At 39.8% G+C, this 16,993-nt stretch overlaps 1 protein-coding gene across 5 annotated transcripts in view; it reads left to right on the forward strand.

The window, feature by feature from the left end:
* The window catches only part of ARHGEF7 (Rho guanine nucleotide exchange factor 7), a 125,573-nt gene that overhangs the window by 49,219 nt on the left and 59,361 nt on the right, over positions 1–16,993 (forward strand). For 4 of the 5 annotated variants that reach the window (XM_086482091.1, XM_086482092.1, XM_086482093.1 and 1 more), the window contains 3 exons: positions 2,506–2,590; positions 6,879–7,009; positions 9,494–9,695. In XM_086482091.1, the coding sequence (XP_086338217.1) occupies positions 2,506–2,590; positions 6,879–7,009; positions 9,494–9,695 (418 nt within the window). The remainder of the gene's footprint in view (positions 1–2,505; positions 2,591–6,878; positions 7,010–9,493; positions 9,696–16,993) is intronic. The other variant, XM_086482095.1, reaches the window with a different exon arrangement.

Raw genomic sequence — 16,993 nt, forward strand, 5'->3', positions numbered from 1 at the left:
TATGTAAAATCACAAGGAAGCAAATGTTCCTCGTATCCTCCCATTGTGGTGTTTCCTGTGAAGTAGCAGACTGGATGTGTGTCCTGGATACAGGCTTTTTTTATGGCACTGTACGTGTTGGGATGATCCAATCAAATCATTCTTGGTATCCCCTATAGTTCCAGCATAGCAGGAAACGAGGCTTCCTCGCATCCTGTTGTTCTCCAGTTAGCCTGACTTCAGAGAGCTCATGTCTCTCTCGGAATCCACAATGAAGGTGAGCCTGAAATGAATTTAGGATTTTTTTTTGAAAGTTTTTCTAAGTTTAAGCTGTAGTTTATAACCTTTTTCTTGAACATTCCTTCTTTTAATAGTTCTCTCTCTCTCTCCCCTGTAGAACCTTTCTGATCTAGTTCTGGTGTTCGCACAAATGCCTGAGTCTCATGTATTGCTTTTTTTTTTAGGATCAGGGCCATTGTTTTGTGATTCTGTTCATACTTTTAGTTTGCTTGTTTAAAAACTACTACACTATATATGTAGCTAACAATGAAAATGTTACGCTCCTGATGCTTTCTTATTGCGTAACAGCGTAATTTACCCGATTGGAGCAGTTGTTAGGCTGATCTCCAGTCTGGTTTTGTGTCTATGCCAGGTTTTATGTATTCTGCTGTCATCTTACTGGTGTCTTTTCTCATCTGTGTTTTTCGTAAATTGTGCTATTAATAGCATCTAGCATATCTATTCTTTTTGTAAAATGGGATTACTTCTTACTTGCTTAATGTCTTTTTTGTGTACATAGTCTTTAAATACTTCCTCAGGTTTCAGTAAAAACCCTACAAAATTCACATCTAGGCAATTCCCTGATCCTTCTCCTTACAGCTTTAAATAAATAACAGTAGTCTTTAAATTATCTGTATGTCAGTGAAACTTGATGGAATAGTTGTTTGACTTATTTTGTGAGTGGTAGCTGCTTGGAGTGTATTAATATTTGCCTCTGACTGCTTGGTTCTGTATCTGTTTTGTGGCATTGCTCTTCTGAGCTCTACACACATGACCTGAGCTTGAGAGATGTCAGCACCTGTGCAGCCAAGGTAGAACTGCTGCACTCTTGGACCAGAGGTGATCATCTGTCTGAGGGGAAAAATGTGCGTGTTAACATATACAAGTGCCTGAAATACTGTGAATGCTTTGGGAGATTTTTTTTTTTTTTTCCTCACTGAATAATGCTGTCATTAAATGTTTCCCAAATCTGCTCTGTCTTTGTCAGTATATCACATAACCAGTCACAACTGGTCTGGCAGCCCCTTCTGTGGTTACTTTAGGTAGCTTTCATGAAAATTTTCTCTTCTCTTGGGTTCAGCTAGCCTTCCTTTGTCCCTTTTTCTCTTCTCCCCTGGGAATGTAGGTTTTTCCTCTTCTGCCTCTGAAGGCTGCTTTCTGGGGTACAGACTTTCTGATAGTGCCTGTGGGATGGGTCTGTTATCAGGAAAATAAACAGGTTTTTGTTGACTTACTAGATAAAAACTGCTGCACTGCAGGGAAACTAAATCTCTTTCTGTTTTTTAAATCAGTTGGAACAACTGTAATAGCTGTCTTTTATTGTCTTCTTTCTAGTCTTACACAAGGGAATACTGTGACTCCTTTCAACCTATGCAGAATCTTATTGTGAGAGCTATTTTCATGAGACTTTGGATGAGTGTTTCCATTACCTCAGGCGAATATTATGGGTCTCTTCTTTTTTTTTTTTTTTTTTTAATATTAATCTCTTCTTTTCCTCCTGAAAATCCAGATGTTTAATGTCATCACCCAGCGTTTGAAAGTTATTGGAGTGTTTTCTACAAGAAAGTTTGAGGTTTGGATCTCTTTTCCACAGTTAAAAAAAAAAAAAAAAAGAAACCAAACAAAAATAAAATAACCCTCAGCTTCCATCCCTCCCCTTCTCAAACCTCATTCTCCATCTAACCTATCCAGCAACTTCACTTTGTAAAATTCATTAACTTTCAGGAAAGCTGCTTTCCTCTGTGTCTTGTAGAATAAAGAGATAGTACATATGTTGTTGTAGTACTTTTTAAAGTATTTGTAGTAACTTTAGAAGTACTTTATGAATAATAAGGTACAGTGTCAGTGAGCTGCTACAGAAAAAGAAGAGTATGCCAAGAGTAATGGTACCCAGTAACTTTTTCTGTCCGAAATGTCTAAGGAAAGCTTCTCTCTACTGATAATTATGTTTTATTCCTGTAGTTTAAATGACTCTTGATAGTTTTAGCTTATGTTCTTCAGTTTTTCTCAAATGCAGCTGTTTCTATATTCTCTTGATTTTTTTAAAAATGAGGTTTGTTTATTTTTCTTTTAAAATCAGATTTAAAAAAAAAAAAAAGGAGGGGGGAACCCCGCAGTTTTACTGGTCCATAGCATCCACTGAAAGACTGATACCTTGATCAGGCAGTAGCTTCTACAGTCATGGTTTGCATGATAGCATAGGAAAGGCTTGTTTCTATGACTTACTGCATGTTCTTTTGTTTTCAGACTTTTGATGCAAATGACCTGTATCAGGGACAGAATTTCAGCAAAGTTCTCAGCTCTCTTGTGGCTTTAAATAAGGTGACTGCAGGTAAGTAGACTCAGCTTTGTCTTGGTACTCACACTTACCTTCAACTCACATCAGTGTATATTTATGCCTGTTGCTATAAATGAACATGTACAGCGTTTTGGAAGAGTTTTTGTTGAAGTTCACATTGTTAAGACTTTGGCAGTGGCCTCTCTGGGGTCTCCAGTCTCCTCTTCGGCAGAAGGAAGCTTTTCAGTGGAGCTAAGGCTGAGCCTTTTCGCTGGTGGGAATTTTTAGAAAAAAGGGCCTGGTTTTTCTTGGTTTTATTTTTTTCCCCAGTTTGAAATACTAAAGTTGACTTTTGCTGCACTCCCATCATTCCCATGTTTGAGCAGTTTTGTCAAGGTCTTTGTCATTTCTTTCGCACTGTCCATTCCCCAGCACCATCCTTTCTTGACAGTAACAAAAGGATAGCAAACATCTTTAATCCCTGAAGCCGTGCATGTTTTGTTGAAGTAGCAGCTAGAAGTCACGAACTACCCACCTCAAGTTTTTTGGTGGGAAGGAGAGAGCCGTAGAAACAGCACACAGGTGAGAGGTGTCTGTTTCTCACTGTAGGGTGAGGCTGTGCTAAACCTTGCCAACTGGACCCAAGGACAATCAAGAAATGTTTTGATTAGTCGCTCTTTTTGGCTTCTTGCTGCTCCTTGCTGGGACTTTACACTCTCAGCCCCAAGTTCCAGTAATGGTTGTCAGATTAGAGTCTGGTGTGAGAGAGGTGATTTAAAAATGGACCATACTTGTCAATTTTTATGTGAGGAGGAAAAGGAAGCTTATAGAAAAGTCAGCGGGGGATTAGTGTTGTTTGTTTAAGATGGTATCTTGTCACTTGTATGATACTCCTCTGGTTCCATTACAATAGAGATTTGCAGGAGGGGGGGCTTTTTTTTTTTTCCTTTGCATCAGAAAACACCCCTTAGGAGTGAGGTTTACAACCAAATTCTTAATTCTAATGAATGGGCATGGAGTAATACCATTGACTTCTTTGAAGCTTCTTGCACCAGTTGAAGGTACTGCCTTTGATCTTAACTACAAGTGCAGATGTAGGCCATTTTAGTACATCGTTAAAGCTGCTGTACACTGACCATAGCTGTCTTTAAAGGGGAGCAAAAGTGCTGCTGTTTGGTCCAGACGTCAATAGATTAATACTCGCATGAAAAAGCCACTATTGCAGCTGGCTTAGAGAGGACCCAGCCTGATCCCTTTCATTGCGGGGGGTGGCATGGGAGCCGAAACCAAAAAAAACACGTGCAAACTGTGGTGTTGCCTCTTCCTAGGAGCAAGCAGAGTTGCAGGAATGTTACTGACCGACTGTTCTTCCAGACAGTTTTTTTTTAATTGGATGACTATGTAGAAGGCATTTTAGGCTCTATCTCCCTACTCTAGTATGGGAAGATGGCTTTCAGGTCCCCAGCTGGGTCTGCAAGAATTTCAGGTATACACAGGTTCTTCTGAGATGGGCCTTTCTGCAATGGAAGGAGTGTGAGTAATGAGCATGAAGGCTGATGAAAGACTACTATTGCTCCATCAAATTCTTAACTTCAGGAGGGGTGGGATCAGGGTACCAGTTGCTGTTTGTAGACAGATAAGGGGAGAGGAACTGGTATAGGGAAGCTGAGATAGCAGCAGAGAAGAAGAAAGGGTGTTACAAACCGTGGAAACCTTTGGGATGGAAGAGTGAAGCTTCTGATAAAATTACCAAATTAATATTTGTCAAACATGCACATTCTATTTCAGTTCAAGATTCTTTGAGTTTTTAGCAGCAGAGTTTAATTTTTTTTTTCCTGGCAATAATGGCATTGAGAAATTCCTTAAACATATCTATTCAGTATTTTAATGGAAACTTTAGTGTAGATACATGGGGTCTGCAAGCCTTTTAAATTTATCAAAAGTTCAAATTGCTTTGGAAGTATTCAAGTATTGGTAAAAATACTTGCAATTTGCATGTGGTTCGTTTGTAATAACTTTCCTTCTTTTCAGCTCAAGCACATGCAGTTTGTAATTCAGGCTTCAAAAGTGCTCTTGCATTGGTGTATTAGCTCTGTTGTTGCAAAATAGAAAATTTCAGGAATCGGGCCACACTTAAACAAATTATAGGTAGTGTGTTTTAGGATTGCCCAGAGGCTGGAACATACTGCCATGAGTCAACCTGATCCTGTTTTCCCGAGGTGAACTGTGTCAAGGTATAGTGTAAGATTTGATGGCGTGGCTGCTTTTGTACTTGACTGCAGTTAGGAAGCATAGCAAACTGGACATGGAGATGTTTCAGGTTACTTTTAATCCTTCAGTTCTGTTAGTTACTGATGATTATGGCAACTTCAGAGTTTTTTGGAAACATTAGAATTAGCCATAAAGTTATGATTTACAAATGAAGCCCACGATCTAGTCCCATTTCTCTCCTGGCAGTCTGTGAAAACGATCTTAAGTCCTTTCTGTAATGGACTATAATCACCAGTGTTTATTTTAATACAGTGGCCTTTAAATGTTTTTAGGAAAGCAAACTCACAAAGTGTGAGGTCTTTTATGACTCAAATGTGTAGTGATACTATCATTACAAAATACACAACTTAATAGGAGTAGTTCTAATACTGCACTATTTGACTAGGAAGTGTATATTTATAGGGTTTTTGGGGAAGGATAATGGTTTTTGAAGGATAACAATGACTCGCTTGAAAAGATGCACCTGTGGAAGGTGTGTTGCACTCAGTCACTGCTGACTTGGAGCATCCTTTGTCAACTGTGCTTGTCAATCTCAAACCTGTCCCTCCTCCTGCATCTCAGCTGCTGTTGGATGCTGTGCTGAAGTTGAAAGGTTTTCCAGTTAAGATAAATCAAGTTGTCGCTTCAGGTTTGACATGGGAACAGCAAATATGCCTTGTTCACCAGTCTCCTCATGGAACTGAGCCTGTATGTGTCATTTTTCTTGGACCAAAAATGACTTGGATTTGCATAATCATGGTCTGCTTTAGTCTGAAAGTAACTAATAGGAGACCGTAGTTGTGCGCATGTACCTCTGATATGGAGGTCAAGTGCTGGAAGCAAAGCAAGCTACTAGGAAAGGGAGTAACAGAGGCATAAAACCCAGGAGAGCAGTTGGGAGGCTTCTGTAGTCTAGTGAATACTTCTAAGGTTGGGACAGAAGATACTGCATTACTTTCAGGGCTCCTTGAAACTCAGGTGCCCACTGAATGATTGCCTTGTATGTGGGAAAACACGAGGAAAAGGAACGACTTGCCATACTCATGCAAAGGAGCAGCGTTCGCCTGCTGTAACACGTCACCTGTGCAAGGCCCTTGCGAGCATCCCCCTCTGGGGGTTTGGCTGTGAGGACTGGGGGAGCTGGTGCGGTCAGGCGCAACCCCCATCCCACCAAAATGCTGGGGAGAGGCTCCTAGCAGCGCCGCGGGAGGCTGTGGCCAGTATTGACCCCTTAGGAGCCACTTTCAGCGCAGCCTGACCCCTCTCTGGCTGTGGCCTGCTAATCCGCGTGAGGACACCCCACCCGTGGGTGGGCTGACATCCCATCCCCAGGGAGGTGCCTGCTGTCCAGGCCTGGGGCTGCCCTGGTGCCCCAGCCTGCCCAGCTCCTGGCTGGGGCGGTGGGACGAGCCTTGCCCTGACTCTCCCTTGATGCCTCCCAGCCCACGGGGACCGTGACAGTACGTAACGGTACCCCTCAGATGAACGTCTCAAATGGGTGTGCTTCTCAGAGTAGAGACAAATGAAGGGGAGGGGAGAGGTTTTGGGAGGGTGTTGGTATTTTTGAGCAAGCAGCTTGCTTCTTTTCTACTCCTCCTGTCCCTCCCCCTCCCTCCAAAGAAGAAGAAATAGCTTAGTTGGCAAAAAAGGGATGAGACAAAGGAACGTAGGAAAAAAAGACAGTGGAAGGAATGTTTTAATTGAGGAGGAGATGGTAGTGGGGAGGGGGGAAGAGCTGAGAAACAGATGTGGCTGGCTTTACTTCAAGCAAGTTTTATGCATTTGAAATTCTTGGCTACTAGCTAAAATGATGCTGGTTAATTACCTTTAAATAGACTGGTGGTGAGTAGGAATGGAGAAATACAACTCTAACCCTCCTCTTCCTAAACAGCTCAAATTGTTTTCCTGTCTGTGTGGGGAAAAAACGTTCAGAGTCTCAGGGTTTCAGATTATTTATTACTACAATTATTTTATCTTGAGTTGTTGAGCAGCTGCAGATACATCAAATCTGCTTTTTTTTAGAGGTAAGCAGAGGTTACATGCAGATTTCTCAAATTCTAATATTTACTTTTTTTTTTTCTCCCTCCTACAGACATAGGGCTGGGCAGTGACTCTGTATGCGCACGTCCCTCATCTCATCGGATAAAATCTTTTGATTCTCTGGGATCCCAGTCTTTACACAGTAGAACTTCAAAACTCTTTCAGGGACAGTATCGGAGTTTGGTAAGTTCTAGAAGAAATGAAGCATGCTGCGGTGTGATAATTCTTTCTTTTTTTCTTTTGGATGAGATTTGTAAGTAAGCAATAGTGTAGCACCTCTGTATTTCAAGGCTGTGACATTGCAGTTTGCAACTTTTCTTATTGTGTTCCAAAATAAATGCAGCTTTCTGTGAACTTCTAATTATCTTTTTTCCTCACTTACCACTCCATGTTGTCTGCATACACAGTATCTTCCCGGGTTTATTTATTTATTTTCAGTGTAGGGACTTGCTTTTCCGAATGCAAAAATCTTATTTTTCTCCGTGTCTCTCAGTTTAGGGATGGTTGAAGGATATTCAAACTTCAGCAAGGGTGGTGCTTTTAATGTTGACAGTATTGGTAGTTGTTCCTGTTTTCTGTTATGTTTCAAGGTGAATCCTTCAACTAGTTTTCAGGTGACTGAGTGGTATGGGCAGTTGTTTTACAGTACGGCTGAAATCAGGATGGAGTACTGTATTGAAACTAACTGTGACAAAAGGTGCTTTTAGTGACTAAAAGGTTTGCAAGGAGGGTTCAGATTCCTATGGTAAACTACTTTTTCCATGCTTGAAGGAGGCTGTTTTGAACTATGTGATGATTACGATGTGAAACTTGAAACACAGTACTCTGCTTAAGTTCTCCTAGGTGTGGTTTGATGTGTTTTCTCTGGCAGCAGAACCCGTGCAAGTTCTTGCCCTAGGACATTCATTCCAGCTCCCACTCTGCTGTTCACAACCCACTCAGTTTTGCTGATGCAACTGTTTGTGGAACTAGCTGTTAGCTGGATCACTGAAGTAATCAGAGTTTTAAGTATTTCTATCACTTGTGATCAGAGCAGCTCTGCAGAAAGTGGCAAAGGGGCAGAGAAATGCAAGAAGGTGGGGGAGGAAGCTACTGGCCGAACCCGGGAGATTCTTAGTTTGGAGTTGCTGCTGTAGATGATCAGTTTGGAACTGTTCTCACCGAATTTGTACTGTTTCCTCTACTGGAGAGCCGTCCTGGCAGTGTGAAGGAACTGATGTCACTGTGCAATGTTGCTGTTTATTTTGTGGCTTTTTACTATTTACAAAGGCAAAACTTTTTTTTTCTTGTGGAGCAGTCATAGTGGATGACATCACGTGGTGTACAAGCAGAGGACTAAGGCAGAAGCACTTGTTTGAAATGTGCTGATCTAATTGGTGAAAATTGTGACTTAAAGTATCTTGGGACTTTCTGCGTGTTTTCGAAGTTGTTTGCCCTCATTTTTGTACAGTTTCTCAGCCACCAAAAGTCTGATTGTTAAATTGAGTTGTGATACAATGACGTGATTGCTGTGGATGTGAATTATGCTGACGTTGTAAGTTCCCAGTGCCATTATGCAGTACATGTTTTAATCGTCTCAACTACGTAGACAACATGTGGGTGAAATTCTGCTACCTGGATAGCTGACTAGGATTGCTTACACAGTCATTTTCTTACTAAGTTACTTTCTTAGTTATACAGGTATTAATCCTTACTTATGATAGAGATGGACGTGATTTATAGTCCTGTTCTCTCAGTTCCAGTGTAATGGATTTTATCTGGATTATTTAAAGCGGCCCAAGTATTTAACTTTTTTTAGCATGAAAGTTTGTCTTAACTCTCATGAAATGCTCGAATGAGGCAGATATTCAAAACTGACACCCAAGAAAAAAATGCTGAATTTGAACATCATTGATTTGAAAGACTTCTTAGAAATAGCTATTAACATTTAGTTGTCGCAATAGAGCAACAACCTGTGTTCACATCTGTGATGGGGGATGAGTGTGTGTGTGTGTGTGTGTGCGTATATACACACATACGGGGAGCTGCAAGTCTGCAGCATCTTTGTTAACCTTGAGGCAAATGATTTGTGAGTATTTATTCAAGGTAAATTGCCTGTTTCATAGGTTTTGTGGAAGAACGCTGTCCTTCTCCACTGGAAGGCCATGGAGACTTGTGCATTCAGGTGTGGAACCTTCCAACCTGATCTGTTACAGGAAAAAAAAAAAAAAATTAAGCTGCAGACCCTTTATTTATATTCCAGAAATAAATTAAACACAACTCAGTTCTGCTCTCCTGCCAGCCTGGAAAGTTTTAGAAAAAAACTCTCTAACATAAAGCTGTTGTTTCTTTGTAGTTGCCAAAGGCAGTTTCAATTTATACTCTATATAGAAAAATATAATTTGATTTTTTTTTTTTTTGTGAGGAGTAAGAATTATTCTCATTTTAGCTCTGATTTGAAGGAGCTCTAATGAGACACTACACTGATACAAATCCGTAGATTAAAAATGACAGAAATATGGCAAATGGCAAATCATCCCTTACAAATGCTTAGAGTAAAAGCATGTGGGGAGTGTTGTGTGTGGAGGAGAGGCTCTTTCCATTTTATGGATACTCCTGTTTTGTTCATGGAATAATTGTTTAAATCTCTAACGTGATCTTTCTGTTCTTTGTATTCTCACTTACTAGGACATGACAGATAACAGCAACCATCAGTTGGTGGTGAGAGCAAAATTTAATTTTCAACAGACAAATGAAGATGAACTTTCTTTTTCAAAAGGAGATATTATTCACGTTACAAGAGTAGAAGAAGGAGGCTGGTGGGAAGGAACTCTAAATGGCAAAACAGGGTGGTTTCCAAGTAACTACGTACGAGAAATAAAATCAAATGGTGAGTTTTGAAGGAGAGCATATTTGCACAAATTCTTACTTTGGGTAGAGGTTGATAGTCAGCTGATTAATTAAAAATTGTAATGCTTTTTGCTTAAGCTTGACTGTAATAACTGAATTTCATTCACAGCAATCATTAATGCTCAGGAACTCATATTCCTGCACCCTAGCTCACTATCTAGGGAGCTCCAGGACTTTGAACTAACAGTAAGCATCCAGAAAACTCCCCCATTCTGTTTGCTTGTCTGTCTGTCTCTGTCATAGTTGGGCTGCTCTGACTTCCTCAGTCTGAATTCCTAGAGTGCTGGATTTTGGCTCTGATGCTGACATACTTTGAATTGGTGCTTTGGGTTTAAATAGTGAGAGATTTCCTGCAAATCCCTTTAAAAACAACAAAAGCAAACCAACCAAAAAAACTACATGAAGAAAATCTCTAAACATGTCCCATTACTTGGAACGAAACAACCACAGGAAAAATCCCTAGTTCTACCAAAATCTACTAGAAGTTAGAGACAGCTTTTGAAAGATAATGTATTTGTGACTTTTCTTTTTCTTTATTGTTCATATGCCTTCAACTTTTCTTTATACAGGCTTCACTCTTCCACTGGTTTTATTTTGAACTTTGTACAGTGAAAGTGCCTTATGTAAACATCATCTTTATGACTGAATATCAGAACTAACATCACTTTTTAATCCATTAGGACCTTGACATGGGTGACATAATCTCCTTTTTTTTTTTTTTTTTTTTTTTTGTCTTTTTCCTGTCTCTGCTTACTCTCAGAGATTAGGGATAAACCTGGTAGGATAAAACTACCCAGGGACTCTCTGAGAGGCTTTATCACTCTTTCATTTGAGCTGTGACAAGGGAAAACACACATCTCTTGTGCCAAGCTAAAATTACTTTTTTATTTCCTAGGCAGCCATGCAGATGCATGATTGCAAAGTGAAGTTGTGAGGGCAAAACTCCATTTTAAAACTTATTCTTTCTCTTCTGGTTGCAGCCTCTTATTTTCTTCCTCGATTTGCTATCTACAGTCTGTTTTGCAGAATGTTAGGTCTGTAACTTGGTTGTCACTTTCAGCTAGATCCTCTTAAGCATAGTCACGGTGCAAGACTTAGCTTTAATGTTCTTCAGAGATCTCTCAGATGGGGCTTATCCTGAAAAGCAATTCCTGAAGCCTGTTTTTTCTTGTCTGTAGCGTTGTAGCAGTCACTTTCAGCAGTGATGACTCTCTTGTCCCTTCGTTATTCATTTAAAACGTTGCTGCAGAGGTCTTGTCTGTATTTCATCAATTTTGATCTCTTCTGGCTCCTGAGACTGGAACGTGGGTCAGCAGTTAGGCTGCAGAACAGAAGCAGCTTTTAACAGTGAACATAGGAGAACCAAAATTTGCCAGCAACTGAAATTAAGGTGTTTGGATTTTTTTTTTTTTTTTTAAGAATACTTCGCTTGGGTGAAGTAACTTTCCTGAATAGGAAAGCCGACAAGCTGTGGGAGCAAGGTTAGCATCCAGTCCTGTTTGATTCTTGCCAGTCCTTGCAACCCTGTCCAATTCCTGGTGTCTGGGATGAACTGCTTCCAGTTCCCTTCCTGATATAACTTTCACTTCTCACCGTCAGAAAAGTTTTCTGCTAAGCTTTTCTTTCCCCTCCGCTGTACAGGCATGTTCCCTGTGTTACAAGGCCTGGCTCCTTCTGGCTTCTGCAAGGCTTCTTGCATTCTTGGAGCACTCTCTCGTATGCTCAGTTGCTTCCATGGAAGGGAATATGTGCCCGTGCTGCTCCCTTTCTCAGGAAGTTGAGTTCATTGCTTTGTTTTCTGTGCATTTACTGACTATTACAAAGTTAAGAAGACTGACCTAGCTAGCTCGCTAGCTTTCTCTGTTTTCCTGCTCCTTTTTAAAGACAATCCTGATGTTTGGCCTTTTCCAGTACTTTATGGAACTTCACGTCCTCTGTGGTTTCAAACGTGAATGTAGCTAGTTCTCTTACTGCCTAATCAGCACAGCAGGTGCTGTTTAATTTATCAAAATAACTAGTTTTAACCTGCTTTTATGCCTCATAGGTATGTGTATGAATTGTCTGAAGTTGACCTTTTTATAATGAGGATGGGGGGGTGGTAGAAGGAAGCGTGACAGACTAAGAGCTTCTTGATGTCTGTTAATAACTCTTCTTCTCTATTGAGTTGCAGATCAGCTTTCCCCCTTGATGTCTGTAAGCTACAGAACGTTTTGTTGCTACTACCCTTGTGGCCACATTAGTTGTATTTCAACTGGTGACCTGATTTTTTTTTCTTGTTACTTTTGCCACTTTTTGTGTGTTTGAGGTCACTGTAGCATTGGTGATATTTGATCATGTCAATTTGCATCTACTTTTCCTGTTCTTCGAGATGCCCCTAATTTTTAAAGGACTTGTCATTCTTGTGAGCCTTTTCTCCTTAAATCGTCACTAGTGGGAATCCTTTTTCTTTTTTTTTTACCCATATTAAGTTTACTGTATTCTTCTTACTTGAATTTCATTGTTCTCATTTTACTGCCTTTTTTTTTTTTTTTAATTCCCTTTTTTGGTTGTTTCCATGAAAATTGTTATGAACATTTCTATTCTCAACTGATTTCTTCTTTGTGGGTATTGTTGAAGGTGCTAGAGAGAGGACTCTTGTGTAATTCTCCTCCCTTCTGTATCAGAGCACGTTACCACCGGGTCCTGAGGTTGGACTTCCTTTGTTCCGCTGTCCTTGTTGAAACAAGAACGTAGTGCTGTTTACTACAAAGGTCTGGAGTTACATGAATGGCTCTGGTTGGTGTTTGTGAGAAGTTTCATCTAGGTTATACAGATGGGTTGACAGTCCCTGTTGCACTCCTGTGCCCCTGCTTTTTTTTTTGCTTGTCTTCGTTAGACTGGTAGACACTGCTTGAGTTGATAAGTCTTTCACTGTCCATTTTTCTGGACTTCTGTCAACTATATATACCTCTCTAATGTTTTCCTAATTCAGAAATATTTTAAGTGCCTGCATGGTTTAAAGCATGTGGTTGGTACATAAAAGTGCTTTTTTTTCCCCCCTGATGTATTTTAAAACAAGTTAGTAGAGCTTGCTGTCTTGCAGACTCAAATTCAAGATGTGCTTTCTGTTAGTGTTGCAATAAATGGATTTAAAAAAGATCAGGATAGGATTGTTGAAATGCTTGCTGTTGATTAAGGTCTCTTTATAAGCAAGATGTTCATCCTGGACATCTAATTGGTTTTCAAAACACTCTGTAAAATGTTCTGGCATCAACAGTGTGACTCCACCCTTCTTTCTTCTCTCAAATACCTGAAAATACTGCCACTAATTAGAAATTCTGTACAGGCAACACTGTTAGCATTTTTGATGATGTGTTATTAGGAGAGCTCCTGGGAAAAGGTGGCTTTGATTAAGTAAATCCCTTCAGTCTGCTGGAACATGACTTTGGCAAACTGGGTGACAGAAGAAAGGAAAGAAATTCTTTACGCATGTGTGTGTGTGTTTTGATTCTCACAAAATTCGTAGGCAGTAAATGTTTAGATAAATGGATTTTTGTTCTAAATTAAAATTCTCTAATGTCAGATAACTGTGTATTTGTAATCTTGGCTTGTACAGTTGCTCTGAAGTTAGATATTCAAGGAAAGGAAGAAAGAGCTGCTTAGTAATGAGAACTACCTTTACCCACACTGCTTGCTTAAAGATTTTAGAAGAAAAGTAAAGGACATTTATTGCACAAGCAGAGTGTGTAACATAAGGTCTCTCACCTTACCATGTAAAAAAGCCATGCCCGTGTTTACTACATTGTAGTAAACTTGTTTGCTTAGCTGTGCCAGAATGATGAGTGTTAGCACTGAATGCTCATACATGTATGAAGCGAGCTATGAATGCTTGTAGGACAGATACTGAGATTATTGAGCAATGCACAGCATTTAGTTTTCTTGTGCTGGACAGTGACTCTGTATTTTTTGGGAAATAAATTTGGTTGAGATAGAAAATGGTTTTTATTTTGCTTTTGAGTATGTCTTTGTTCTTTCCTCCCTCACCCCCCAACTCAAGAGGAAAATGAGGATTTGTTTGTGATTGTGGTACTTGCGAACAAACAGAATTAAAAAATGTAGTAGTAGTTTTTTTTCAGGTATGTGCCTACACTGTAAGGATCAAAAAGATGGTAGATTTCTCTCTCCCTCCCTCCCTGTGTGCATGTTTTAATTTCCTTTTTTAAAATCCTGTAACATCTTGCCTTATTTTGATGTTCTTTGATCACTAGCCAGGAAGTACTTTGAAAAGAAAGGACTTTATTTTTGTCCTGCCATACTGTTAGACATGACAGAGGGTAAAAGATTTATACTGTGCAAACTTGTTAGATATTTGACAGTGTGGCCTTACTGAGCTTTGGTGGGTTTTTTGTATAAAACAGAGCAGGAAGGGGTGAAGGTGTAGGTGGAGTCTTGTCTTTTACACTGCTGCTTCTGTCTGTCACGGTAAAGAGATTTGGAGACTTAGTTTTGAGAGTTCCCCTGTGATGAAAAGAATAGTTAGCTGGAATGAGATGCACTTGCTTAGCTACTGTCAGATGTTAATCAGATTTTAAAAAAATCACATGGTCACTTGCTGGGTTTTATCAAAGTGTAATCCATTTAAATGGCATGAGATTATGCAGAAGGGAATATAGCTTTGAAAAATTACATTTGGTATGTCACAAACTGTATTCTAATTCTTCACAGAAATTAATGTGTCATTACTGTCCTAGCCTCTCTTCTGTTATCCTTTCTTGATAGTTATGTTAGTATTGGACTCACTGCAAATTACAGTATTAGTGGTTGTTCTGGTTGGATGTTAAAAAAACCAACAACCAAAACCCCAAAAACAACAACAGAAAAACAGTGTGGGAAAAGGCCAGAGTATAGGGGAAGAGTAGAGTATCTGCCGTTCGCATCCTGCGGTGCATGAAGGAAGGACAGATACACTTTTAGCTTTGAAATAAAAGAAGGAAGCTGGGGGGAAGGGGAACCACCAAGAATGCTCTCCCCAACCATGTACACTTGAAGGGGTACTTTGTTCTCTTGTTAAGCGTTATTCTGCAGGCATAAATAGAATAGAGGTTGGGGACCAGTGAACACTACTAGTGGAGAAGTGTTGGTGATGTCCACAGAGTGGAGCATGTTGCAGCGATGCCTGAGTCAGCTTGAGAACTGAGAGCAAGTTTAGGTCTGCCTTTCTGGTGTTGGACTTGAACCGATTAGTCTAGAGAGACAGAGCTAGGTTGTAGCCCTTCACTAATAGGGACTGCATGGCTTTTGGTGTCCCACTTGGCACATGTTTTCTCCGGTGCTGTAGGATGAAATAGCCCAAATTGGAGCTTTGAGTCTAGATTACGCCCCGTAGCCTTGTAATGGCCGAAACGCACGGTGATGTTCCTGCAGCAGTAGGGTTGAAATGCTGTAGTAAAGGATGTCCTGAAGGAGTGCTTTGTGGAGTAGTGTGAGGTAGACCGTTATGTGAAACCAAATACGAGATAAACTGGAGACATGACAGGAGAGGGATAGGAGAGAATGTGGGACTGACAAGTAATTTTAAGGCAAGTAAAAGAAATACCTCCATGTAAATGCAAATAGAATGAAAGAAAACATTGTGAAGGATTGGGTAAATTGTCCTTTTAGAGTCACTCAGGTAAATGTTTGTAAAGGATAAGATAACTTAATTTTAGAGAGTTTGTGGCATCTTATGTACCACTTAAGGAAAGGTTACAGGAGCAGCTGCTCTGTGTTGTTTTGGATATACTGAGAATAATTACTTGCTTGAAGAGCAGTGTTAAGAAGCCTGTGTTAACCTCACTCTCTACCCAAAGATGATCTGTTAAGTGAGTTCTGTCTGGTTTATCACTAGTCACTTCAAAGCATTATTAAGTGTAGCTGAGTGCAGTTGAATGTAATGGTTTGATCAGGAAAGAAACTGGTAGTGGTAGCTTACCTCTTGGTTTCAGTCACCAGCTGGGTACAGTCTCCCTGTACTTGAGCAGGTGCTTGTTTGCTTTGGATTTGATAATTTGCTGTGTATGTTTTCGTTGTGTTTTCAGTGTTAATGTAAAGGATTCACGTTGTGACTGGCAGAAACATAGGGAGAAGGGAAGAATCTTCTGTATGGGAAAACTTGGCAACTGTCTGGGATTGCTCTCTTCTAGGACTTTGAGAAACAGAGCTTATATGTCAGAGTGGGCAAGGTGTCAGGGTTTTGCTGCTGTTTCAGAAACCTATGGACTTCATAGCCCTATGGACCTGTAAGACCTGTATATGTTCCTAGTAAGCTGAATGGGGGCGACACCTGCTTGAAATGTTTAATGAATTATGCTATATGTTTGCAAAAATACTCTTAATGTTCTATCACGAAGGATGATAAGTAACGCTTATCTTTGTTTATGCTAAGAAAGGGATTTCTTATGTGCAAAATCAGGATTTTCTTCTGTATAATGCATTGTGCAATAAACTAATTGCAACAAGACTGTTTCTTATTTCTCGTTATGAAGCAAGGCAGTGCTTGGAGGCAGAATACCAGACGTGATAGACAGCTGGACTGATTTGCTGTGTCTAATTCTGTGTTTCTACAATAGAAATGGCCTGTGCATTTTTAAAAGCTGAATGTTGATTATGGCTGTTCAGGCAAAATGATTTGAATGTGTGATTCTTTTGTGTGTCCTGTTTTTAAATCTGAATTTGATTGTGTTTCTCTGGATAATTGAATCAGCTGAACAGCTGGTAATATAAATGACTGTATATTTCAGCAAAAAAAAATATCTTGCTTTCTTCATCAGCTTAGGAGAAGAAAATGTTAGGGGAAGAGATGTAGTTTTACACCCTTTAAGATAACAAAGTAGCTGGAAGAAGAGCCAGATGTCTATGACCAGCTAACTTTCTTTGGATTAACAAGGATCAGATATCTGTATTATGATAAAATTCAGTGACAGGTATTTACCTGTTTCCTTAAATAACTCTGGCTTCTCCTTTCATGCTTTTTAGCCCATGATTAATAAACCTTTAGGTATTTAGTGAACCTGAAAGTCACTATAAATTGTAGGATAAGTCAAGAGCTTCCACAGAGAATGAAAGCAAAATACCAAGTTTGTGTAAACTACAGCATTTTCATCATTCAGTACAAAGCAGCACGTTGTAATTGTTCCATAAATGAGTAGCATTACGTATGAATACATAAATGAGTAGCTGCACACAACATGACTTTAGGTATTTCTTTCACACTTCATGTTTGATGACAAATCTGCTTGGGTATATGGTTTTGTTCTGAGG

Source organism: Leptosomus discolor, chromosome 1, assembly GCF_034619465.1.
Source record: "Leptosomus discolor isolate bLepDis1 chromosome 1, bLepDis1.hap2, whole genome shotgun sequence".
NCBI classification, from domain to species: Eukaryota; Metazoa; Chordata; class Aves; order Leptosomiformes; family Leptosomidae; genus Leptosomus; species Leptosomus discolor.